The 24458-nt window shown below is 62.3% G+C and overlaps 3 protein-coding genes across 3 annotated transcripts; 2 read left to right on the top strand and 1 right to left on the bottom strand.

Moving 5' to 3' along the window:
* Positions 1-930: 930 nt before the first annotated feature.
* On the top strand, positions 931-2551 carry LOC133224857 (reticulon-1-A-like). The gene is made up of 6 exons (XM_061376683.1): positions 931-984; positions 1126-1311; positions 1575-1644; positions 2160-2206; positions 2308-2366; positions 2483-2551. Exons 1-6 carry the CDS (start codon positions 931-933, stop codon positions 2523-2525), a joined length of 459 nt encoding a protein of 152 aa, XP_061232667.1. The 3' UTR covers positions 2526-2551.
* Positions 2552-5780: 3229 nt separating this feature from the next.
* FOSB (FosB proto-oncogene, AP-1 transcription factor subunit) lies at positions 5781-10900 on the top strand. Its single transcript, XM_061376675.1, has 4 exons — positions 5781-5969; positions 7757-8035; positions 8117-8224; positions 10541-10900. The coding sequence occupies exons 1-4, from the start codon at positions 5835-5837 to the stop codon at positions 10898-10900; spliced, it is 882 nt and encodes a 293-aa protein (XP_061232659.1). The 5' UTR covers positions 5781-5834.
* A 4633-nt stretch (positions 10901-15533) lies between these two features.
* Positions 15534-24070, bottom strand: EXOC3L2 (exocyst complex component 3 like 2). The gene is made up of 13 exons (XM_061376682.1): positions 23183-24070; positions 22565-23018; positions 21535-21949; positions 21256-21495; positions 20306-20414; positions 20096-20206; positions 19219-19319; positions 18814-18921; positions 18602-18737; positions 17749-17871; positions 16766-16921; positions 16352-16473; positions 15534-15845 (listed from the first exon to the last, which is right to left on the bottom strand). Exons 1-13 carry the CDS (start codon positions 24068-24070, stop codon positions 15590-15592), a joined length of 3219 nt encoding a protein of 1072 aa, XP_061232666.1. The 3' UTR covers positions 15534-15589.
* Between the last annotated feature and the right edge of the window lie 388 nt (positions 24071-24458).

The following is a 24458-nucleotide window of genomic DNA, read 5'->3' as shown; positions in this document are numbered from 1 at the left end:
GCAATGTGGGCACTGGGGGCAATGGGGGGTAATGAGGGCAATGTGGGGCAATGTGGGCAATGTGGGGCACTGGGAGGTCTCCAGGAGGGCAGTGGGAGGAGTGGGGGTTACTGGGGGCTACTGGGATGCAAAGGGGGGTGCTCATCGCCACTGTCCCTGCAGTGTGGGAGTTGCTGCACTGGGTTGCAATGGGGGCTCATTGGGATGCACTGGGATCCATTGGGATGCAATGAGAGCTCTTTGGGATGCACTGGGATCCATTCGGATGCATTGGGATCCGTTGGGATGCAATGGGGATCCATTGGGATGCACTGGGCTCCATTGGGATGCAGTGGGGGTTCATTGGGATGCACTGGGTCTCCATTGGGATGCACTGGGATGCACTGGGTCTCCATTGGTCTCCATTGGGATGCACTGGTCTGAACTGGGATGAACTGGTCCGCACTGGTCTCCGCAGTGCGGGAGCTGCTGCTGTGGCGGGACCCCTCGCGCTCGGCCCTGGTGCTGCTCGCGCTAGTGGGGTTCCATTGGGTTCCATTGGGATGCACTGGGCTCCATTGGGATGCAGTGGGTTCCACTGGGATCAACTGGGATGCACTGGGTCTCCATTGGGATGCACTGGGCTGATGCACTGGTATGAACTGGTCTGAACTGGTATGAACTGGTCCGCACTGGTCTCCGCAGTGCGGGAGCTGCTGCTGTGGCGGGACCCCTCGCGCTCGGCCCTGGTGCTGCTCGCGCTGCTGGCGGGGCTCGGCTCCCTCGCGCGCTTCAGCGCCGTCAGCGTCGGCGCCTACGGGGCCCTGGCGGTGCTGGCGGTGACGCTGCCCCGGCGTCTCCACCAGGGGGCGCTGCGGGCGCTGCGCTCGGGCCCCGCTGCCGCCGCCTCGCGGTGAGTACCGGAACTGCACCCCCCCTACACCGGGCTCCATGGGGCGGAACCATGGTACCAATGGGGCCCTATGGGGCAGACCCATCCCCACGGTACCAATGGGGCCCTATGGGGCAGCCCCATCCCCACGGTCCCGATGGGGTCACCAATGTCCCTATGGGGCATCCCCATCCCCACGGTCCCAAAGGGGTTCCCCCCCCCGCATCCACCATGGGACATCCCTATCCCCGCAGTCCCAACGCGGTCCTACCCCCCCCCCCATCCTGTCCCTGCCCCATAGGGAGCCGCCGGAGGCCGCAGTGGGGCTGAGCCCCGAGGAGCAGCAGCGCTGGGCCCGGCGCCTCGCCCGGCACCTGAGCGCGGCCGAACGGACCCTGGCGCGGCTCTTCCTGGTGCACAGCGTCCCCGAGTCCCTCAAGGTGGGGACATGGGGGGGGATGGGGGGGATGGGGGACTGGGGGGATGTGGGGGGATGTGGGGCTGGGGGGATGTGGGGGGATGTGGGGGGGATGTGGGGGGATGGGGGGGATGGGGGGGGATGGGGGGGATGTGGGGCTGGGGGGATGTGGGGGGATGGGGGGGGATGGGGGGCTGGGGGGGATGTGGGGGGATGTGGGGCGGATGTGGGGCTGGGGGGATGTGGGGCTGGCAGTGCCGGTGCCAATGGTGGCTCTGGGCACAGTTCGCCTTCTTGTTCTACCTGCTGACCTATGTGGGGGCCGTCTGCAACGGGCTGACGCTGCTGGGAGCCGGTAGGGATGGGGTGGGAATGGGGTGGGGATGGGGATGGGATGGGGACGGGATGGGGATGGGATGGAGAGGGGATGAGGACAGGATGGGATGGGAATGGGAATGGGATAGGAATAGGGATGTGATGGGGACAACAAGGGATGGGGATGGGAATGGGATAGGGGTAGGAATGTGATGAGGACAAGGGATGGGGACATGGGAGGGGGACTCCATGGGGACATGGAATGAGGATGCTATGGGGACATGGGATGGGGACATGGGATGGGAATGCTATGGGGACATGGAATGAGGATGCTATGGGGACATGGGATGGGGATGCTATGGGGACATGGAATGGGGACATGGGATGCGGACACGGGATGGGGTAGCCATGGAGACATGGAATGAGGATGCTATGGGGACATGGGATGGGGACACCATTGGGACATGGGATGGGGACATGGGATGGGGACATGGGATGGGGTTGCCATGGGGACACCATGGGCACCCGGTGCCTGACGAGCTGCTGCCCACCCAGGCGTCATCTGCGCCTTCACCTTCCCCGTGCTCTACCGGCACCACCAGGTACGGAGGGGGGGGATGATATGGGGGGGGAGACATGGGGGTCCCGCCCCCCCCATGCCCCCAATTGCTCACCATGTCCCCAATTCCCCCCATGTCCCCAGGCCCAGATTGACCAGTACGTGACCCTGGTGCGGAGCCACCTGAGCAACCTCCGGGCCAGGTCAGAGCCCCCCTCACCCCCAAACCCACTCGTGGGGGGGGAGGGGGGGTTATGGGGTGCCCCAATGGGGGGTGGGGTTGAGGCTCCCCACCCCCCCCATCTTCACTCTCCCACAGGATCCAGGCCAAGCTCCCCAGTGCCAAAGCGAAGCCGAAGTGAACCCCAACTTGTGCCCCCCCCCCAAGGTGACAACGGGGAAGGGGGGGAAGGAACCGGGGTCCCCCCCCCACGTCGTGTGGGGGGGTCCCCACTTTAATAAAGACTCTTGTGACAAGCGGGGTGGATTTGGGGACACGGGGGGGGGGGTAAAGGGGGGGCAGTGGTGACCCCCGCGTGACCCTGCGCCCCCCCCCGTGACCCCGCCGTGCCCTCCGCCAGCGCCGCGGAACGCGTGGGAACCCGGCGGCGCAAGCCCCGCCCCTTTCCCAGCCTGGCCACGCCCCCTCGGTCGGGTGCTGGCCACGCCCCGCCCCGTTGCCAAGGCCACGGCGGTTGCCGCGCGACGTAAACACGGGACGCCGGACGTGGTGACGTCACCGGCATGGAACGCCGTCGCCCGGCGACACGAGCGTGTTTACAGCGGGGGGGGGGGTGCAAGAGAGCTAGCAGCGAACGGGAGAGGGACCGGGATACAGGGATGGGGACCGGGATACGGAGATACGGGGACACCGGGATACATTGATAGGAACTGGGATACGGGGATGGGGACCGGGATACGTAGATATGGGGAGACCGGGATATGGGGACACTGGGACACCAGGATACAGTGACACAGGGATATGGGGACAGGGACACCTGAACACCGAGGGGGACCGGGCCAGGAACGGAACAAAGACAGGGACAACAGAGAGAGCCCGGTGACACCGGGACGGGGGCAGGGACACAGAAGATGGGACAAGGACACTGGGATAGCGGGAGATGGGGAGAACCCGGCTGGACCCCGAGACACAGGGACCCGGAGGGAACCCGTCTGGGACCGGGATACCGGGGCTGGGATACCGGGGAGAGCCTGGTGAGAGCAAGGTACCAGGACAATGGGGGTAAGCCGGCCGGATCCCGAGACACCGGAATACAGGGACCAGGAGAGGGATACTGGAACACCGGGACTGGGACCAGGACAGGGATACCGGGACCAGGACAGGGATACGGGAACACCGGGACTGGGACCAGGACAGGGATACCAGGACCAGGACAGGGATACGGGAACACCGGGACTGGGACCAGGACAGGGATACCAGGACCAGGACAGGGATGCCGGAACACCGGGACTGGGACCAGGACAGGGATACCGGGACGAGGACAGGGATACCGGAACACATGGACTGGGATCAGGACAGGGATACCGGGACCAGGACAGGGATATGGGAACACCAGGACTGGGACCAGGACAGGGATACCGGGACCAGGACAGGGATACCGGGACCAGGACAGGGATACCAGGACCAGGACAGGGATGCCGGAACACGGGGACTGGGACCAGGACAGGGATACCGGGACCAGGACAGGGATACGGGAACACCGGGACTGGGACCAGGACAGGGATACAGGGACCAGGACAGGGATACGGGAACACCGGGACTGGGACCAGCACAGGGATACCAGGACCAGGACAGGGATACGGGAACACCGGGACAACGGAGAGCCCGGCCGGGACTGGGACCGAAACCGGGGGCTGAGAACCCCGGGGACAACAAACGGGAACCTCGGGACACCACCGGGACATCACCGGGACAACATCGGGGCCGCCCCCCCCCTCCGGCCCCACCCCTCCGCCTTGGGGGCGGGACTTGCCCTGATGAATAAACGACCGATGAATGAATGAATGAATGAATGAATGAATGAATGAATGAGGGGGCGTGGGAACGGCTCCCACACCCCCCCTCCCCCCATCTCCCGGTGGCCCCACCGTGACTCAGCGTCGGTTCCCGCCGGTGACATCAGCCCCCGGTGTCCAATACCAGGACAACAGGACCGGACCCCCCCCCAAGGGAGGCTCTGGTTGGCTGGGACCCCCCCCATCTCTCCATGGACCGTGGCCCGGTACCCCGGGACCGCACTCCCGGTGTGCGCCCCCCCCCCTCCGTTACCGGGATATCCCCCCCACCATCAATAGGGTCAGTGCCTGGGACCGGGGCATCGCCCCCCCCCCCGGGGTGGTCCTTTAGGAGTTACCGGGGGTTAACGGGGGTTTCCGGAGGGCAGGGGGGGTGGAGTTACCGGAGGGGAAAAAGGGGGTCATGGGGGGGGGGTGTAAAGGGGGGGGGTGGGGGTCAGAGGGGGGGTCGCGGGGGGGTTACCGGGGGGGTCACCGGGGAGTCACCGGCGTTGGGGCCCGGACGGTTCAGGCCGTTTCTAGAACCGCGGCGGCCGTTTCTATTAATACGCGTTTTCGGCGGCGGCGGCGGCGGCGAAGGGATTCCCTGTGACGTCATTGCTAGGATACCAAACAAACACTCCGAGACAAGCCCATATATGGCTAATTGCGTCACAGGAACTCCGGAGGGGGCGGAGCGAGGGATCCCCCCCGTTCCCCGCCCGTTGCGGAGCCTCTTAACGGCGGCGGCGGCTCCAGGGGCCTCAGAACGGCGGCGGCGACAGCGGCGACGGCGACCGCGGGGTCCGGAGGGTCCCGGGGGTCCCGGGATAGCGGCGGCGGGGGCCGTGACGTCAGCGCGGGGGGCGGAGCCTCGCCGTATAAAGTGCCGGCGCGGCGGGCGAGCGGTTCATTCATAAAATAGCGGAGAGCGGGGGGAGAGCGGCGGGGATCGGGCTCGACCGGACTTTGCACCGGCGGATTGGATGTATCGGGGCTCGTAACGGCAGGACCGGAGCCTGGGAAGGGATTTACCGGAGCTTGCAGCGGCTCGACCGGGACTTTGCACCGGAGATCCGGAGCCCGGGGGACGGATACGGAGGGGTTGGTAGAGGCGAAGCGGTGCTTTCTATCGGATAACCGGAGCCTGGCACGGACGCACCGGGGGTTATAGCAGCGGAGCGGGGCTTTCTACCGGACAACCGGAGTTTGGCACGGCCGAACCGGGGCCTTATAGGGGATAACCGGAGCCTGGCACGGACGCACCGGGGGTTATAGCAGTGAACCGGAGCCTGGCACGGACGCACCGGGGCTCGTAGCCTCTCACCGGAGCCTGGCTCGGGGCTTATAGCGGCTGCACGGCGGCTTGGAGCAGCCAATCGGGGCTTTGTACCGGAGACCTCAAGCCTGGGACCTCCACACCGGGGCTTATAGCAGCGAACCGGAGCTTTATACGGGACACCCCGGACCTTGGGACGAACACCCCGGGGCTTCCAGCAGCGCTTCCAGGGCTTTGTACCGGCGACCCAGAGCCGCTGCTCCGGAGGCCCCGAACTGACCCCCCCCGTTCACCGGGGAGGCGGCTGCCCGGGGGGATGCCGGTAGCGTGACCCGCAGCCTTGGCGCGGCGGGGCGGCCCCCGCGGCCCCGGGGCCATGTACCAGGGTTTCCCCGGGGACTACGACTCGGGCTCCCGGTGCAGCTCCTCCCCCTCGGCCGAGTCCCAGTACCTCTCCTCGGTCGATTCCTTCGGTAGCCCCGCAGCGGCAGCGGCGGCGGCGGCGGCAGCGGCGGCTCAGGTGGGTGCGTGCGTGCGTGCGTGCGTGACTGCGTGCGTGCGCCGGTAGGGGGCGGCCGTGAGCGGCTCCTGGTTTGTGAATGGGGAGGGATGGGAACGGGGCGGAGAGGGCGGGGTCGTGCGTAAACGGCGTGACGCGCGCGCGGGGAGCCCGCCGTGATGACGCGGCGCACGTACGGCGCGCGCGGGGCTATTTTAGACACCGCCGCCAACCACCCCCCCCCACCCGTTGCCTAGCAACAAACTCCGGAGGAGGTTGTGGGAAGCCACGCCCCCTCCCCGCGTGGCCACGCCCCCCTCGCTCAGCGCTGCTGCGCCCTCTGCTGGCATAATGACGCACTAGCATGTGCGCGCCCCCCCCCCCCAAAACGGTGAATGGGGAGCGGGGTGTTGAGCATCCCCCCCAAAAAAAGGCTGAATGGGGGGTGGTGTCGTCGAACATCCCCCCCCAAAAAAGGGTGAATGGGGGGGGTGTGTTGTCAAGCATCCCCCCCCATTATAACGGACCCCAGTGGTACCGGGGGGGTTCAATGCCAACCAGCCCCTGGAGGGTGTATGGGCGCCCCCCCACCCCGTTTTTGGGGTGCTGGGGGGGGATTTAAGGGGTCCCCATTCTCTTCAAGGGAAAAGGGGTGCATAGGGCAGACCCTTAGGTAGGGGGGGATCGTGCATGAGGGCACGGTGTGGCTGGGTGGGGGCTTGCACACGGGTACCAGGGCATGAGGCTGTTGTGCATCAGTGCCAGGGACTCAAGGGCACCATTGCACATGGGTACCAGGGCATGAGGCTGTTGTGCATCAGTGCCAGGGACTCAAGGGCACCATTGCACATGGGTACCAGAGTAGTGAGGGTGGCATAAATCAGTGCTAGGGACTCAAGGGCATCATTGCACACGCGTACCAGGGCACGAGGCTGTTGTGCATCAGTGCCAGGGGTATAAGAGTGGTGTAAATCAGTGCTAGGGACTCAAGGGCATCATTGCACATGGGTACCAGCATATCAAGGCTGGGGTAGATCAGTGTCAGGGACTCAAGGGCATCATTGCACGTTGGTACCAGGGACTTGAGGGCATCATTGCACACGGGTACCAGGGCACGAGGCTGTTGTGCATCAGTGCCAGGGGTATAAGAGTGGTGTAAATCAGTGCCAGGGACTCGAGGACATCATTGCACATGGGTACCAGAGTATTGAGGGTGGCATAAATCAGTGCTAGAGACTCTAGGGCATCATTGCACACAGGTACCAGGGACTTGAGGGCATCATTGCACACAGGTACCAGGGACTTGAGGGCATCATTGCACATGGGTACCAGAATATTGAGGGTGGCATAAATCAGTGCTAGGGACTCAAGAGCATCATTGCACATGGGTACCAGGGACTTGAGGGCATCATTGCACACAGGTACCAGGGACTTGAGGGCATCATTGCACATGGGTACCAGAGTATTGAGGGTGGCATAAATCAGTGTTAGGGACTCTAGGGCATCATTGCACACAGGTACCAGGGACTTGAGGGCATCATTGCACATGGGTACCAGAGTATTGAGGGTGGCATAAATCAGTGTTAGGGACTCTAGGGCATCATTGCACACGGGTACCAGGGACTTGAGGGCATCATTGCACACGGGTATGAGGGCATCATGGGCATCACTGCACACGGGTACCAGGGCACGAGGCCGTTGTGCATCAGTGCCAGGACCTCCTGCACGTGGGTTCCAGGCACATGAGGTGGCACCGGGGGCTCTGCCCCATGGCTCTGACCCCTTCCATACCCCCACAGGAGTGCGGCGCGCTGGGGGACATGCCCGGCTCCTTCGTGCCCACGGTGACGGCCATCACCACCAGCCAGGACCTGCAGTGGCTGGTGCAACCCACCCTCATCTCCTCGGTGGCCCAATCGCAGCCTCCGGGGGCCCCCATGGCGCATCCCCCTCCCCTCGATCCCTATGACCTGCCAGGACCCAGCTACTCCACACCGGGCATGGGCGGCTTCAGCGCGGCACCGGCACCACCGGCACGGCCCAGCCGCGTGCGGCCCCGGCGCAGCCGCGAGGAGACGGTGAGTGCCATGGGGTGGGATTATGGGGGGGGGGTGGGGCCAGGGGGGTCACCAGGCTCATGGTGCCATCCCATTGGGCAGTTGACGCCGGAGGAGGAGGAGAAGCGCCGGGTGCGCCGGGAGAGGAACAAGCTGGCGGCGGCCAAGTGCCGGAACCGGCGCCGGGAGCTGACAGATCGGCTGCAGGCGGTGAGTGAGAGGGATGGGGGGGGGGTTGGGTTGGGTTGGATGGGGATGGCTGAGTTTAGGTGGAAAAGGATGGGTTGCATTGGGTTGAGTTGGAAGGGGACGAGTTTGGTTGAGACCGGTGGAAGGAGATGGTTTGAGTTGAGGACATTGAAGAGGACACATTGAGTTGAGGCCATTGGAAGGAGATGGGTTGAGTTGAGGACATTGAAGAGGACACATTGAGTTGAGGCCATTGGAAGGAGATGGCTTGTGTTGAGGCCATTGGAAGGAGATGGGTTGAGCTGAGGCCATTGAAAGGAGATGGGTTGAGGCCATTGGAAGGAGATGGGTTGAGTTGAGGCCATTGGAAGGAGATGGGTTGAATTGAAGCCATTGGAAGGAGATGGCTTGTGTTGAGGCCATTGGAAGGAGATGGGTTGAGCTGAGGCCATTGAAAGGAGATGGGTTGAATTGAAGCCATTGGAAGGAGATGTGTTGAGTTGAGGCCATTGGAAGAGGACTCACTGAGTTGAGGCCATTGGAAGGAGATGGGTTGAGTTGAAGCCATTGGAAGGAGATGGCTTGAGCTGAGGCCATTGAAAGGAGATGGGTTGAGTTGAGGCCATTGGAAGGAGATGGGTTGATTTGAGGCCATTGGAAGAGGACACACTGAGTTGAGGCCATTGGAAGGAGATGCGTTGAGTTGAGGCCATTGGGACCATGGTGTCTCCAGGGAATTGGAAGAGGAAAGCTCAGTCGGGTTGGTTGGAAGAGGAGCGGTCAATGGGGATGGGGACAGTGGCATCCCCAAGACAAGGGACACCAAGGGGCTGACGTGCCCAGGAGCTGCTGTGTTGGAGGGGGACAAGGGTGTCCCCTGGGCATGGGATGATGGAAGCGGGACAGCAATGGCCCATGGAGCTGGGGATATCGGAAGGAGGCAGATCCAGGGATGCAGGCATGGGCAGGGGACATCAGAGGGGGCCAGGACACCCACGGGTGCAGGGATATGGGATGAGCACAGAGGGACACCCATGGGTGCAGGGATATGGGATGAGCACAGAGGGACACCCATGGGTGCAGGTCCATCAGAGCAGGACAGACGGGCAACCATGGGTGCAGGGACATGGGATGAGCAGCCATGGATGCAGGGACACGGGATGAGCACAGAGGGATGCACGGATGCAGGATGGATACCCAGGGATGCAGGGACCCAGGCTGGGCTCAGGGACATGGGATGAGCACCAATGGATGCAGGGACACGGGATGAGCAAAGAGGGATGCAAGGACATGGGCTGGATGCAGGGACATGGGATGGATCCAGGGACATGGAATGAGCACAGAGGGATACTCAGGGATGCAGGATGGACACATATGGATACAGGGACCAGGGATGAGCACAGAGGGGTACCCAGGAATGCAGGATGGACACATATGGATACAGGGACCCGGGATGAGCACCGAGGGATGCAGGACAGACACATATGGATACAGGGACCAGGGATGAGCAGCGAGTGGTACCCAGGGATGCAGGACGGACACATATGGATACAGGGGGCAGGGATGAGCACCGAGTGGTACCCAGGGATGCAGGATGGACACATATGGATACAGGGACCAGGGATGAGCACCGAGTGGTACCCAGAGATGCAGGACGGACACATATGGATACAGGGACCAGGGATGAGCACAGAGGGGATACCCAGGGATGCAGGATGGACACATATAGATACAGGGACCAGGGACGTGCACCGAGTGGTACCCAGAGATGCAGGGATGGAGCCCCATGGATACAGGGACCAGGGATGAGCACCCAGGGATGCAGGATGGATCCCCATGGATACAGGGACCAGGGATGCGCACTGAGTGGTACCCAGGGATGCAGGACGGACACATATGGATACAGGGACGAGGGATGAGCACCGAGGGATGCAGGATGGACACATATGGATACAGGGGGCAGGGATGAGCACCGAGTGGTACCCAGGGATGCAGGATGGACACATATGGATATAGGGACCAGGGATGCAGGAAGGACTCATATAGATAGAGGGACCAGGGATGCGCACCGAGTGGTACCCAGGGATGCAGGATGGACACATATGGATACAGGGACCAGGGATGCGCACCGAGTGGTACCCAGGGATGCAGGATGGACACATATGGATACAGGGACCAGGGATGCAGGACGGACTCATACAGATACAGGGACCAGGGATGCGCACCGAGTGGTACCCAGAGCTGCAGGGATGGAGCCGCATTGTCCCGTGTCCCGTCCCCCCTTAGGTCTGCCTCCTCTGACCACCCCCCTGTCCCCCCCCCGTCCCCCCCCCGCAGGAAACGGACCAACTGGAGGAGGAGAAGGCGGAGCTGGAGTCGGAGATCGCGGAGCTGCGCAAGGAGAAGGAGCGGCTGGAGCTGGTGCTGGCCGCGCACGCTCCCGCCTGCAAGCTGCCCTTCGGGGCCGCCGAGGTGAGCGCGCCCCGCAAGGAGGAGCCGGCGCCCGGCGTCCGGGGGGGTCCCTTCCCCGCCTGCTGCTGCTTCGCGCCGCCCCCCCCGCCGCTTAACCCCAACCCCGCGTCTCCGTTTGTGTTCACCCACCCAGAGGGAGCCTCCTGCGGAGCCTCGCATCAGCGGAGCAGCGGCAGCGACCAATCCTCGGACTCCCTGAGCTCCCCCTCGCTCCTCGCGTTGTGAACCCCCCCCCCCCAAAAACACCTCCTCCTCCTTGTGCATCCCCCCCCACCCCTCTGAACATCACCGTCAGCGTTATCCATCGGCTTCTTGGGCTCGTCGATTGGGGGGGGATGGAGGGGGGCAAGGGATTGGGGTGGGTGCTGGATGGGTCCTGGATGGATTCTGGATGGGTCCTGGATGGATTCTGGATGGGTCCTGGATGCATCCTGGATGGGTCCTGAATGGGTCCTAGATGGATTCTGAGTGGATTCTGGATGGATTCTGAATGGGTCCTGAATGGATTCTGAATGGGTCCTGGATGGATTCTGAATGGGTCCTGGATGGATTCTGAATGGGTCCTGGATGGGTCCTGAATGGATTCTGAATGGATTCTGAATGGATTCTGAATGGGTCCTGGATGGATTCTGAATGGATTCTGAATGGATTCTGAATGGGTCCTGGATGGATTCTGAATGGATTCTGAATGGATTCTGAATGGATTCTGAATGGATTCTGAATGGGTCCTGGATGGATTCTGAATGGATTCTGAATGGGTCCTGGATGGATTCTGAATGGATTCTGAATGGATTCTGAATGGGTCCTGGATGGATTCTGAATGGATTCTGAATGGATTCTGAATGGATTCTGAATGGATTCTGAATGGGTCCTGGATGGATTCTGAATGGATTCTGAATGGGTCCTGGATGGATTCTGAATGGATTCTGAATGGATTCTGAATGGGTCCTGGATGGATTCTGAATGGATTCTGAATGGATTCTGAATGGATTCTGAATGGATTCTGAATGGGTCCTGGATGGATTCTGAATGGATTCTGAATGGGTCCTGGATGGATTCTGAATGGATTCTGAATGGATTCTGGATGAGTCCTGGATGGATTCTGGATGGTGGTTACTTGATGATGGTTCCTTGATGGCTTTGGGATGGAGCCTTCGGGTTCCTGGAAGCTTTTTGGGGATGGTTTGGAACGGTTCTATGAGATTTAGTTTTCCTTTTTGGGGATTGATGGGGTTTTTGATGGGTTTTGATGGGTTTTGATTTTTTTTTGTGATTTTCATCTTTCTGATGGGTTCTGATTTTTTTTTATTTGAGGGTTTTTAAATGTCTTTTTTTATACTTATTTTGTTTTTTTTTTTAAATGATTTTTGGTGGTTTTGATTTTTGAATGGGTTTTGATTTCTTTGGGTGGTTTTTGAATGGTGGTTTATTTTTTTTCATGTTTTTGTTTCCTTTTTGCTTTTTTTTTTTTTTTGATGTTTTTGGGTTCTTGATGGCTTTGGTTGGTTCCGGATGGTTCCGGATGGTTCCGGATGGTTTTGGCGGCTTTTTGGATGGTTCTGGATGGCTTTCGGATGGTTTTGGATGGTTCTGGATGGTTTTTGGACGGTTTTGGATGGCTTTTGGATGGTTTTGGATGGTTCTGGATGGTTTTTGGATGGTTTTGGACGGGTTTTTGATGGTTTTGGCGGTTTTTGGATGGTTTTGGATGGTTTTTGACACATTTTGGGTGCTCCCCCCCATTTCACTCCATTTCTCGGATGCGCTGGGCTCCCGGTGAGGCTCAAGGGCAGCTTTGCCCAGCCCTGGATGTGCTGGAGGTGTCCATTGGGTGCTTTGGGGGTACCCAACCCCGTTGTCCCCCCCCCCATCCCAAGGGGTTCCCGCATCCTCTCCATCCCTTTGGGGATGCTCCCTGCCCCACGAAGGTCCCTGCATCATTTCTGTTGCTATGGAGATGTCAGAGTCATCTCTGCCACCATGGGGGGTATCCGTGGGGCATCTCCATCACTTTGGAGGTACCCACATCCCATCTCCCCCCCCCCTTCTTAGGAGAGCCCCTGTGGCTCCTTCACCCACCCCCCCCGAGCTCTTTGTGCCGCCCCATGGGGCTTCCTTGCGGCATCCCCAGCACCCCATGCTCCGTCCCCACCATTCCATGGGGTCACTGAAGGATCCCCATCACCTTTGGGGGGGTACCCAACCCAACCTCCATCACTTTTGAGGGTTCCCAACCCAACCTCCATCACTTTTGGGGGGTAACCAACCCAACCTCCATCACCTTTGGGGGGTACCCAACCCAACCTCCATCACCTTTGGGGGGTACCCAACCCAACCTCCATCACCTTTGGGGGTACCCAACCCAACCTCCATCACCTTTAGGGGGGGTACCCAACCCAACCTCCATCACCTTTGGGGGGTACCCAACCCAACCTCCATCACCTTTAGGGGGGGATCCATGGTATCCCCATCCCCTCAGTTGGGGGTCCCCAGCCCCGTTGCTGCTGCTGGGCTCCCCCCTTTGCCCTCTCCATCACCCCCATCACTTAGGGGGGGGCTCCCATCCCTTTGTGTGTGTGTGTGTGTGTGTGTGCCCCCCAACTGTGAAGCCTCTGCCCCATTGTCCCCTATGGTGTCCCCCCCCCCCCAAGCTTCGCCGCCGCCTCTGTCCTTGTCCCAAACCCCCCAAATTTGGGTCGCGTCGCACCGCGGGAGATGTTTAGTTTTTTATGGACGATGGGTTTATGGATCTGGATCATTCTGGATCATTCTAATGGATCGTTGTGGATCGTTGTGGATCATTGTGGATGTGCCTGGTCCTGGGGCCACCCCCCCCCCCCAAAACCCCCCCGGCCCCATTGCGTCCGTGCTTTCCCCATCCCAACGTGGCCAATAAAGCAGCTTCGGATCGGCCCTGCGGCTCCTGTGTGCCTTGGGATGGGATAGGGGTGATGGGGATGCGATGGGGATGCAATGGGGACACGGCTCTCTCTCCCTATTGGCCCCCTCCGCCTGCCAATCATCTGTGTGATGGGCGGGGGCTTGGCCATACAAGCTCCGCCTCCTGCTGAGCTGCGGGCGGCCGCGAGGGGGCGCGAAGTGGGGTCTCTATTCCCAGTTTAGGGGTCTCTATTCCCAGTTTAGGGGTCTCTATTCCCAGTTTAGGGGTCTCTATTTCCAGTTTAGGGGTGTCTGTTCCCAGTTGGAAGTCCCTGTTTCCACTTAGGGGTGCCCATTCCCATTTTAGTGGTCTTTATTCCGAGTTTAGGGGTCTCTATTCCCAGTTTAGGGGTCCCTATTCCCACTTGGGGGTCCCTATTCCTAGTTCAGGGATGTCTGTTCCAAGTTTAGGGGTCCCTATTTCCAGTTTAGGGGTGCCTATTCCCATTTTAGGGGTCCTTATTCCCACTTGGGGGTCCCTATTCCCAATTTAGGGATGTCTATTCCCAGTTTAGGGATGTCTATGCCCAGTTTAGGGGTCTCTATTCCCATTTTATTGGTCCCTATTCCCAGTTGGAAGTCCCTATTCCCAGTTCAGGGGTCCCTATTCCCAGTTCAGGGGTCCCTATTCCCAGTTCAGGGGTCCCTATTCCCAGTTCAGGGGTCCCTATTCCCAGCTTAGGGGTCTCTATTCCCAGTTCAGGGGTCCCTATTCCCAGCTTAGGGGTCCCTATTCCCAGTTTAGGGTCCCTATTCCCAGTTTAGGGTCCCTATTCCCAGTTCAGGGGTCCCTATTCCCAGTTTAGGGGTCTCTATTCCCCGTTTAGGGTCCCTATTCCCAGTTTAGGGGTCCCTATTCCCAGTTTAGGGTCCCTATTCCCAGTTCAGGGGTCCCTATTCCCAGTTTAGGGTCCCTATTCCCAGTTTAGGGGTCCCTATTCCCAGTTTAGGGATGCATATTCCCATTTTAGGGTCTCTATTCCCAGTTTAGGGTCCCTATTCCCAGTTCAGGGGTCCCTATTCCCACTTGGGGGTGCCCATTCCCAGCCCCGCAGTGATCCCCACCCTTGCGTGCGTCCCCCCCAAGGTCCCCCCATCCCTTCCCGACATTCCCGCCCGGCGTGGCCGCTTCCGGCCCCACGACCCTGACCCGTTATTTATAGCGCTCGCCGCTTCCTGCCGGGAGCCGGATCCGCTCCAGCCTATTTTGGGAATGGGAGAGGATGGAAACACCCCCCCCCCCCCCCCAGCATCCACCCAGGGCTGGGCTGAGGCCTGGCACCAGCTCATGGCACCGATGGCGGCCAAGGGCTGCGGTGATGGAGCCGCTGGGTCCTGGTGCTGGATGGGGTCTGGATCCGGGTCCGGATCCATATCCCCCCCCCCCCCCCGGTCCGGGATGCCGGGAAGTGGGAGCGGGTGGATTCCCGGCCCAGCGCTGGCGCGCGGCTGCTTCCTTCCTTGCATGAGGAGCAGCAGCAGCAGCAGCATCCTGCGGGGTGCTGGGGGTGCGGAGGGAGCTGGGTGGGGATGGGATGGGATTGGGATGGGGATGGGATGGGATAGGGATGGGATGGGGATGGGGATGGGATGGGGATGGGATGGGGATGGGATAGGGATGGGATGGGGATGGGGATGGGGATGGGATAGGGATGGGCTAGGGATGGGATGGGCACGGGATAACGATGGGATAGGAATAGGATAAGGATCGGATGGGATGGGGATGGGATGGGGATGAGGATGGGGATGGGATGGGGATGGGATGGGATGGGATGGGGATGGGATAAGGATAGGATGGGGATGGGGTGGGATAAGGATGGGATGGAGTTGGGATGGGCATGGGATAAGGATGGGATGGGGATGGGATAAGGATAGGGATGAGGATGGGGATGGGATGGGGATGGGATAAGGATGGGATGGGGATGGGGATGGGGCGGTGCCAGCAGCTGTCGATGCGCACCCCTAGGAGCCACCTCAGAGGCGCGGGCGCCGTCGGCGCAGCCGGGCCATGGGCGCCAGGCGCGGGAGCTGGAAGGGCAAACAGCGCCCGGCCCCGGGCACCGGCAGCTCGGCGAAGAACGCGCGGTGCCGCGATGGCGACGCCGGTGCCAGCGGGGCCGGGGTCACGGCCCCCCCCCGCTCCAGGTCCCGCAGCACCCCCAGGATCTCGTGTCGGGCCGAGGGGCTCCGCAGGCCCCGTGCATCCAGCACCGCTGCCACGTGCTCCCGCCTGCGGGGCACCAATGGGCACCAATGGGCATCAATGGCAGCCAATGGGCATCAATGGGCATCAATGGCAGCCAATGGGCATCAATGGCAACCAATGGGCATCAATGGCAGCCAATGGGCACCAATGGGCATCAATGGCAGCCAATGGGCATCAATGGCAACCAATGGGCACCAATGGGCATCAATGGCAACCAATGGGCATCAATGGCAACCAGTGGGCATCAATGGCAACCAGTGGGCATCAATGGCAATCAATGGGTAACAATGGGTACCAAATGCACCAATGAGTACCAATGGGTATCAATGGCAATCAGTGGCACCGGTGGGAACCAACGGGTATCAATGGGCACCAGGGGCACCAATGGCACCAATGGGTATCAATGGGCATCAATGGGTATCAATGGGTATCAATGGCACCAATGGGCAACAGTGGGTACCAATGGGCACCAATGGCACCAACCCCACCCGGATGGAAACGAGGATGTCCCAATGGGCTCCATCACTCACCGAACATCAGGGAAGTCCCTGGCCAGGACCCCGACCTCCATCTGCAGCGCGGCCGTGTCCTCCAGCACCAGCAGCTCCCGCAGCCGCGGCACCACCGAGTCCAGCCACGGGGATGCCGAGTCCTGCATGGCCAGGGCTTGGTGATGGGCTCCTCTCATGGGAGCACCCAAAGGGGCCCCAAAGAGCACCCAAAGAGCACCCAAAGGGCACCCAAAAGGCACCTAAAGAGCATCCAAATGGCACCCACACAGCAGCCAAAGGGACCCAAAGAGCACCCAAAAGGCACACAAAGGGATGCAAAGAGCACCCAAAGAACACCCAAAGGCACCCAAAGAGCACCCAAAGGCACCCAAAGGCACCCAGAGGGACCCCAATGGGACCCAATGGCACCCTATGGGGCTCTCTGCTCCTTACCAGGCGGGTGAAGAGCTCGCGGAGCTGCCGGGCCTCGTCACTGAGGCGCGCGGCCACACGGGCCCGGGCCTTGGCCGAGGGGCAGAGCAGGCGCCCCGAGAGCAGGGGGCGCACGTAGGCCAGGAGCACCCGGCGGTGCAGCTCACTCACCAGCACCTGAGGAGGAGCCCGGGGGGTCACTGGGAGAGCAGCACCCAGGGGGGTCATTGAAACCAGCACCCATGGGGACACTGGGAGAGCAGCACCCAGGGGGGTCATCGAAACCAGCACCCATGCGTGTTACTGGGAGAGCGGCACCCGGGGGGGTCATTGAAACCAGCGCCCATGGGGTCACTGGGAGAGCGGCACCCAAGGGGGTCACTGGGAGAGCAGCACCCAGGGGGGTCATTGAAACCAGCACCCATGGGGACACTGGGAGTGTGGCACCCAGGGGGTCATCTAAACCAGCACCCATGGGGACACTGGGAGTGTGGCACCCAGGGGGGTCACCCCATGACCCAGCACCCATGGGTGTCATCTAAACCAGCACCCATGGGGGACACTGGGAGAGCGGCACCCATGGGGTCAACCCAAGACCCAGCACCCATGGGGGTCACTGAGAGCAGCACCCATGGGGGTCATCCCAACCAGCACCCATGGGTGTCACTGGGAGAGTGGCGCCCATGGGGGTCATCCAAACCAGCACCCATGGGGGTCAGTGGGAGTGGGGCACCCATGGGGGTCATCCCAACCAGCACCCATGGGTGTCATCCAAACCAGCACCCAATGGATAGGCACTGTGAGTGTGGCACCCATGAGGGTCATCCAAACCAGCACCCATGGGTGTCACCGTGACTGTGGGACCCATGGGTGTCATCCAAACCACAACCCAATGGATGGGTGCTATGAGTGCAGCACCCATGGGTGTCATCCAAACCAGCACCCAATGGATGGGTGCTGTGAGTGCGGCACCCATGGGTGTCACCCCAAGCCCCAGCACCCACCTGGTAGGGCTCGGGGTGCAGTGGGCGGAGCTTCTGGGAGAAGCTGGTGATGAGCATCACGATGGAGTCGAAGGCGTCCGAGCTCGTCAGCCACTTGCGCTTCATGAGCTTGTTGAAGTAGGGCTGGGGAGGGGAGAGGGGCTGGCACCCAACAGGGAGCACCCAATGGGTGGGTGCCACGATGGGCACCGACCGATGGGCACCAACAGAGGGGCGACGTGAGCATCGCACCCATGGGCATCACCCAACTCAACACCCATCAATGGGCACCATGAGCATCGCACCCATGGGCATCACCCAACTCAACACCCATCAATGGGCACCATGAGCATCGCACCCATGGGCATCACCCAACTCAACACCCATCAATGGGCACCATGAGCATCGCACCCATGGGCATCACCCAACTCAACACCCATCAATGGGCACCATGAGCATCGCACCCATGGGCATCACCCAACTCAACACCCATCAATGGGCACCATGAGCATCGCACCCATGGGCATCACCCAACTCAACACCCATCAATGGGCACCATGAGCATCGCACCCATGGGCATCACCCAACTCAACACCCATCAATGGGCACCATGAGCATCGCACCCATGGGCATCACCCAACTCAACACCCATCAATGGGCACCATGAGCATCGCACCCATGGGCATCACCCAGCTCAACACCCATCAATGGGCACCATGAGCATCGCACCCATGGGCATCACCCAACTCAACACCCATCAATGGGTACCATTCGCATCGCACCCATGGGCATCACCCAACTCAACACCCATCACTGGGCACCCATTGCTCTCCTCCTCCCCCCCATCCCACCCCATCCCACCCCCTCCCAGCACCTTGAGGTCCTCAAAGAGGCGCTGGGTGAGGACATGGTTGCAGCTCCGGGTCACCTTGTCCAGGGCACCCTGGGCCTGGCGCCGCAGCTCCTCCCCCTCGGGGTGCCCAAACTGTGCCAGGCGCTCGGTGAAGCTCCTATGGGGGGGTCAATGGGTGCTATGGGACCTTGCCCCCCACCCCAGCACCCCCCATGGCCATGGGGCAGCCTCACCTGAACGGGGGGCAGCAGTTGACCAGGGCGATGGCGCGGCCGGCGGTGCCGTCGGGTGGGCACGGGTCAATGGGTGCCTCCAGGAACCGCTCCACCTTGCGCTGGAAGCTGAAGCACCAGCGTGGGTCACCCATGGGTGCTATGGGACCCGATGCAATGGGCACCCGATGCAATGGGCACATAACGCAATGGGGACCCAATGCAATGGGCACCCAACGCAATGGGGACCCAATGCAATGAGCACCCAGTTCAATGGGAACCCAATGCAATGGGCACCCAATGCAATGGGGACCCGATGCAATGGGCACATAACGCAATGGGAACCCAATGCAATGGGCACCCAATGCAATGGGCACCCAATGCAATGGGCACCCAATGCAATGGGGCCCTGTCCCCATGTCCCACCTATGCAGGAAGGTCACCAGCACTCCCAGCAGAGTCTGCGCCATCTCCCTGCCGAACTCGGGGGTGATTTGGGGGGCTCGATCCACGTGCGCCCGCAGCAACTGTGGGGACAGGGCCACAGCATCCCCATGGGGTCCCAACCACCCATCACCATCACCATAGCATCCCTATGGGGTCCCAACCACCCATCACCATCACCATAGCATCCCTATGGGGTCCCCATTCACCCATCACCATCACCATAGCATCCCTATGGGGTCCCCATTCACCCATCACCATCACCATAGCATCCCTATGGGGTCCCCATTCACCCATCACCATCACCATAGCATCCCTATGGGGTCCCCATTCACCCATCACCATCACCATGTGGTCCCTATGGGGTCCCCATTCACCCATCACCATCACCACAGCATCCCTATGGGGTCCCAACCACCCATCACCATCACCACAGCATCCCTATGGGGTCCCCATTCACCCATCACCATCACCATAGCATCCCTATGGGGTCCCCATTCACCCATCACCATCACCATAGGGTCCCCATGGGATCCCCATCCACCCATCACCACCACCAGGTGGTCCCTAAGGGGTCCCCATCCACCCATCACCACCACCATGTGGTCCCTATGGGGTTCCCATTCACCCATCACCATCACCATGTGGTCCCTATGTGGTCCCCATTCATCCATCACCACCACCATGTGGTCCCTATGGGGTTCCCATTCACCCATCACCACCACCATGTGGTCCCTATGGGGTTCCCATTCACCCATCACCATCACCATGTGGTCCCTATGGGGTCCCCCCCCCCAACACCCCCATGCGGTGCAGTGGGCCCATGGGTGCCCCATAGGTGCCCCATAGGTGCCCGTACCCCCGTGACGCGTGGGGCCAGCCCCTCCTGCAGCTCCTGGCTGGTGACCTCCTCGCCCCACGAGTCCTCACTGAGCTGCAGCTCCTGGGCCAGCGCCGCCTCCACCTTCGCCTGCCAATGGGGCACAGGCAATGGGGCACGCAATGGGGCACCATCAGTGGGGCACCATCAATGGGGCACGGGCTATGGGGCACCATCAATGGGTCCCACCTTGACGGCGCTGATGCAGGTGCTCTCGAGGCTGCGCTGGGTCTCGGGGGGCAGAGGGGGCCCCAGTCCCTGCAGCAAGGGCCCCACCTCGGGGTTCCCCAGCACCTCCCTATGGATGGGGGGAGTAAGGGGGGGTCAGTGGGGGGGGCATTGGGGGGTCATTGGGGTTCTATTGGGGTGATATTGGTCATTGGGGGGTCATTGGGGGGTCATGAGGGGGTCATTGGGGTTCTATTGGGGTGACATTGGTCATTGGGGGTCATTGCAGGGGTCATTGGGGGTCATTGGGGGGGTCATTGGGGTGATATTGGGGTGACATTGGTCATTGGGGGTCATTGGGGGGTCATTGGGGGTCATTGGGGGGGTCATTGGGGTGATATTGGTGTGACATTGGTCTTGGGGGGTCATTGGGGGGGTCATTGGGGGTCATTGGGGGGTCATTGGGGTTCTATTGGGGTGATATTGGGGTGACATTAGGGTGATATTGGTCATTGGGGGGGTCATTGGGGTGATATTGGGGTGACATTGGTCATGGGGGTCATTGGGGGGGTCATTGGGGTTCTATTGGGGTGACATTGGTCATTGGGGAGTCACTGGGGGCATCATAGGGGCATCAGTGTTAGGGGCTCCCTGTAGGGGTCAGTGCTATGGGATCCCTGTGGGGGTCAGTGTTAGGGGCTCCCTGTAGGGGTCAGTGCTATGGGATCCCTATGGGGGTCAGTGTTAGGGGCTCCCTGTAGGGGTCAGTGCTATGGGATCCCTGTGGGGGTCAGTGTTAGGGGCTCCCTGTAGGGGTCAGTGCTATGGGATCCCTGTGGGGGTCAGTGTTAGGGGCTCCCTGTAGGGGTCAGTGCTATGGGATCCCTATGGGGGTCAGTGTTAGGGGCTCCCTGTAGGGGTCAGTGCTATGGGATCCCTATGGGGTCCCTGTGGGCTCCGTGCTCCCTCACCGGGGGTAGGCTCCGCTGCTCCACTCCAGGAGCACGTAAAGCTCCGGGACCCCGAGCTCCCTCTGCGCCGCTGCCCGGAGCCGCTGCTGCAGGGCCCGGTGGTACCCGCGCGCGTACACGGCGGCGGCGTCGTAGGCGGCCGGGAACGCGGGGGCCACGTGAGCGCGCACGGAGCTCAGGTCCCGGAGCATCCGCGCCGCCAGCGCCGCCAGCTCCGCTCCCAGCGCGGCCCCGCTCCCGCTCCCGCTCCCAGCCCCGGTTCCGACCCCGTTCCCGAGCGGCGCCGCCTGCGCCAGGCGCTCCCCGGCCGCCCTCGCCGCCGCCTCCTCCCAGCGCTGCCGCAGCCTCCGGGGCCGTCCGGTTGCCCCGGGTCCCTGGCGTTGATCCGCGGCTTCCTCCTGCTGCAGGACCCGGATCACGGAGCGCAGCGAGGGCAAGGGGCGAGCGGCGGCCACGGCCTCGGCCAGCACGGCCCAGAGCTGAGCCAGGAGCGCCCGGTAGAGCAGGGCCACGTCCCGAGCCTGGCGGCCGGGGGCCGGGGATGATGGGGATGATGATGGAGGTGATGGGGGTGATGATGATGATGGGGGTGATGATGGTGATGATGGGGCCGCGCACTCCGCCTCCAAGGCAATGATTTGCTCATCGGCCGCCAGCAGCTCCCGCCGCTGGATCAGCTCCAGGATCTCCAGCACTTGGAAAGGGGCAGGGGGAATGGGATGCAGAGGTCCCATAGGAACCAGTGGACCCAAGCTGGGCCCCCAGCCCCATGGCCCTGTGATGTCCACACATCCCCATCCCCTTGTCCCCATCCCCATGTCCCCATTCCCAAGTCCCCATCCACACATCCCCATCCCCTTGTCTGCATCCCCATGTCCCCATCCCCACATCCCCATCCCCTTGTCCCCATCCCCATGTCCCCATTCCCAGGTCCCCATCCCCACATCCCCATCCCCTTGTCTCCATCCCCATGTCCCCATTCCCAGGTCCCCATCCACACATCCCCATCCCCTTGTCTCCATCCCCATGTCCCCATTCCCACATCCCCATCCCCTTGTCTCCATCCCCATGTCCCATACCCCACATCCCATCCCCAGGTCCCATTCTCACATCCCTGCATCCCTTGTGTCCTCATGCCCACACATCCCTGTTCCCTGTGATGTCCTCACATCCCCATCCCTTTGTCCCCATTCCCAAGTCCCATATCCCCATGTCCCATCCCCATCCCCACATCCCTCATATCCTCCTCCCACTCTTCCCCATTCCCATGTCCCTGTGATGTCCCCACATCCCCATCCCCATCCCTCACCCGACAGCGGCTCCTTCTCCTTCTCCTTCTCCTTCCCTCTCCCGTCCGTTCCCTGCCCGGCTCCGTCCCCATCTCCTCCTCCGGCCCCGTCCGTTCCGTCCCCGCCGCCCGCTCGCTCCGCGCCTGCCCCTCGCTGGCCCCACGGGGTCGGCACCGGGAGCCGCAGCCAGGACCCGCGCTTGGTGCCGCTGGGCTCCTCCTTGCGGCGCCGCCGCCCCAGGTCCTCGGAGCGGCGCCGGGCTCGGGCATCACCGCCGGGACCCGGCCCCGGTCCCAGCCCCGGTCCCGGTCCCGGTCCTGGGGGGGCTCCGCGCCGGGAGCGCCCGAAGGGGCCGAGCCCCACGAGCAGCTCGAGCGTTGCGCGGCGCCGGAACCGGCTCTCGGGGCTGGCTGCGAACGGGTCCCCGGGCTCGGGGTCTTCGTCCCGGGGCGGCTTCCTCAGCAGCGGCATTGCCTTGGGGACGGGGGGGGGAGACGGGGCTGGCACCGGGAGGCAACCGGGGAGGGGGAACCGGGAGCCCGGAGCGGGGCAATGATGGCCCCTGGCCCGCCCCATGGGTGCGAAGCCCCGCGGACCCCACGCACGTACCCGTGGTGCTGGTGGTGGGCTGGTGGTACCGGTTCAATGGTGCTGGTGGTACCGGTGCGATGGTGCTGGTGGTACCGGTTCAATGGTGCTGGTGGTACCGGTGCGATGGTGCTGGTGATGCCGGGGCGATGGTGCTGGTGGTACCGGTGCGATGGTGCTGGTGATGCCGGTGCGATGGTGCTGGTGATGCTGGTGCGATGGTGCTGGTGGTACCGGTTCAATGGTGCTGGTGATGCTGGTGCGATGGTGCTGGTGACACCGATGTAATGGTGCTGGTGACACCGGTGCGATGGTGCTGGTGATACTGGTGCGATGGTGTTGGTGACGCCGGTTGAATGGTGCTGGTGACCCCAGTGCGATGGTGCTGGTGACCCTGGTGCAATGGTGCTGGTGACACTGGTGCTGGTGTCACCGGTGTGATGGTGCTGGTGACACTGGTGCTGGTGACCCCGGTGCAATGGTGCTGGTGACACTGGTGCTGGTGACACTGGTGCTGGTGACCCCGGTGCAATGGTGCTGGTGACACTGGTGCTGGTGACACTGTTGCCGTGCTGGTGACACTGGTGCTGCGCTGGTGACCCCGGTGACGGTGGCCAGGGGTTTCCTGAGGAAGCGGCCGCCCATGGCCGGGGCAGGGTCAGCCCCGGTTCCGCTGGGTCACCGGGGACGGGGGGGACACGAGGGGGGGACACACGGAGGGGGGGTGGAGATGGCACCGGGGATACGGAGGGGACGGGGGGGGGAACAGGGCTGCGGGGCGACCCCAAGTGCTGCAGGGAGTGGACAATGGGGACGCAGGGGACCCCGTTCCACGCCGTGTCCTGGGGGGCCACCGATGCCGCAGGGATGGGACCTTGGTGGCACCGGGGACCCCATAAACCCCGCAGATGGGGCCCTAGGAGCGCTGGGGACCCCATAGATCAGGGCAAGGGGACCCCGGTGACACAGGGGGGACCCCCGGTGTCATCCATAGGGGTACAAGGGACACGCGGGGTCCCGGTGGGGGGGGACGGAGCCGCCGGGGACCCCTCGCGTTGAATGGACGGAGCCGGGGGCACAAGGGGACCCCCCCGCGCCCACGGGCGGGACCCGACCGGCGGCGCTAGGACCCGGGGGAGCCCATCCCCGGACGCTCGGGGTTAAGTCCCGCCTCCTTCTCCCCTCCGGCCTCCGATTGGCCAGCGCATCAACCAATGGAAAAGACGCTCTGTCACTGACCCCGCCCCCTAGCATTGGGGCGGGCCGGGCTGTCTCCATGCTTGGGCTGAGCCAATAGGAAGCGTCTTCGGTGCGTTGTGATTGGCT

The sequence above is a fragment of the Neopsephotus bourkii genome, unplaced genomic scaffold (genome assembly GCF_033783945.1).
Source record: "Neopsephotus bourkii isolate Nb327-2 ecotype Australia unplaced genomic scaffold, CSIRO-AGI_Nbou_v1 NB_1730, whole genome shotgun sequence".
Lineage (NCBI taxonomy): Eukaryota > Metazoa > Chordata > Aves > Psittaciformes > Psittacidae > Neopsephotus > Neopsephotus bourkii.
Note: the sequence above shows the minus strand (reverse complement) of the source record. Positions and strands in the feature narration are given on the sequence as shown.

What these genes read in the sequence shown, in the direction of transcription:
- FOSB (XM_061376675.1), top strand. Translation starts at nt 5,835, where the DNA reads ATGTACCAGGGTTTCCCCGGGGACTACGACTCGGGCTCCCGGTGCAGC. An exon ending in CGGCGGCGGCGGCGGCAGCG is followed by an intron (nt 5,970 to 7,756) that starts GCGGCTCAGGTG and finishes ATACCCCCACAG; the next exon opens with GAGTGCGGCGCGCTGGGGGA. An exon ending in TGACAGATCGGCTGCAGGCG is followed by an intron (nt 8,225 to 10,540) that starts GTGAGTGAGAGG and finishes CCCCCCCCGCAG; the next exon opens with GAAACGGACCAACTGGAGGA.
- LOC133224857 (XM_061376683.1), top strand. Translation starts at nt 931, where the DNA reads ATGGGGCGGAACCATGGTACCAATGGGGCCCTATGGGGCAGACCCATC. An exon ending in GCGTCCCCGAGTCCCTCAAG is followed by an intron (nt 1,312 to 1,574) that starts GTGGGGACATGG and finishes CTCTGGGCACAG; the next exon opens with TTCGCCTTCTTGTTCTACCT. An exon ending in TGCTCTACCGGCACCACCAG is followed by an intron (nt 2,207 to 2,307) that starts GTACGGAGGGGG and finishes CCATGTCCCCAG; the next exon opens with GCCCAGATTGACCAGTACGT.
- EXOC3L2 (XM_061376682.1), bottom strand. Translation starts at nt 24,070, where the DNA reads ATGGGGTCCCCAGCGCTCCTAGGGCCCCATCTGCGGGGTTTATGGGGT. An exon ending in CCACCAGCACCATTGAACCG is followed by an intron (nt 23,019 to 23,182) that starts GTACCACCAGCC and finishes CCCGTCCCCAAG; the next exon opens with GCAATGCCGCTGCTGAGGAA. An exon ending in AGGGACTTCCCTGATGTTCG is followed by an intron (nt 15,846 to 16,351) that starts GTGAGTGATGGA and finishes GGTGCCCCGCAG; the next exon opens with GCGGGAGCACGTGGCAGCGG.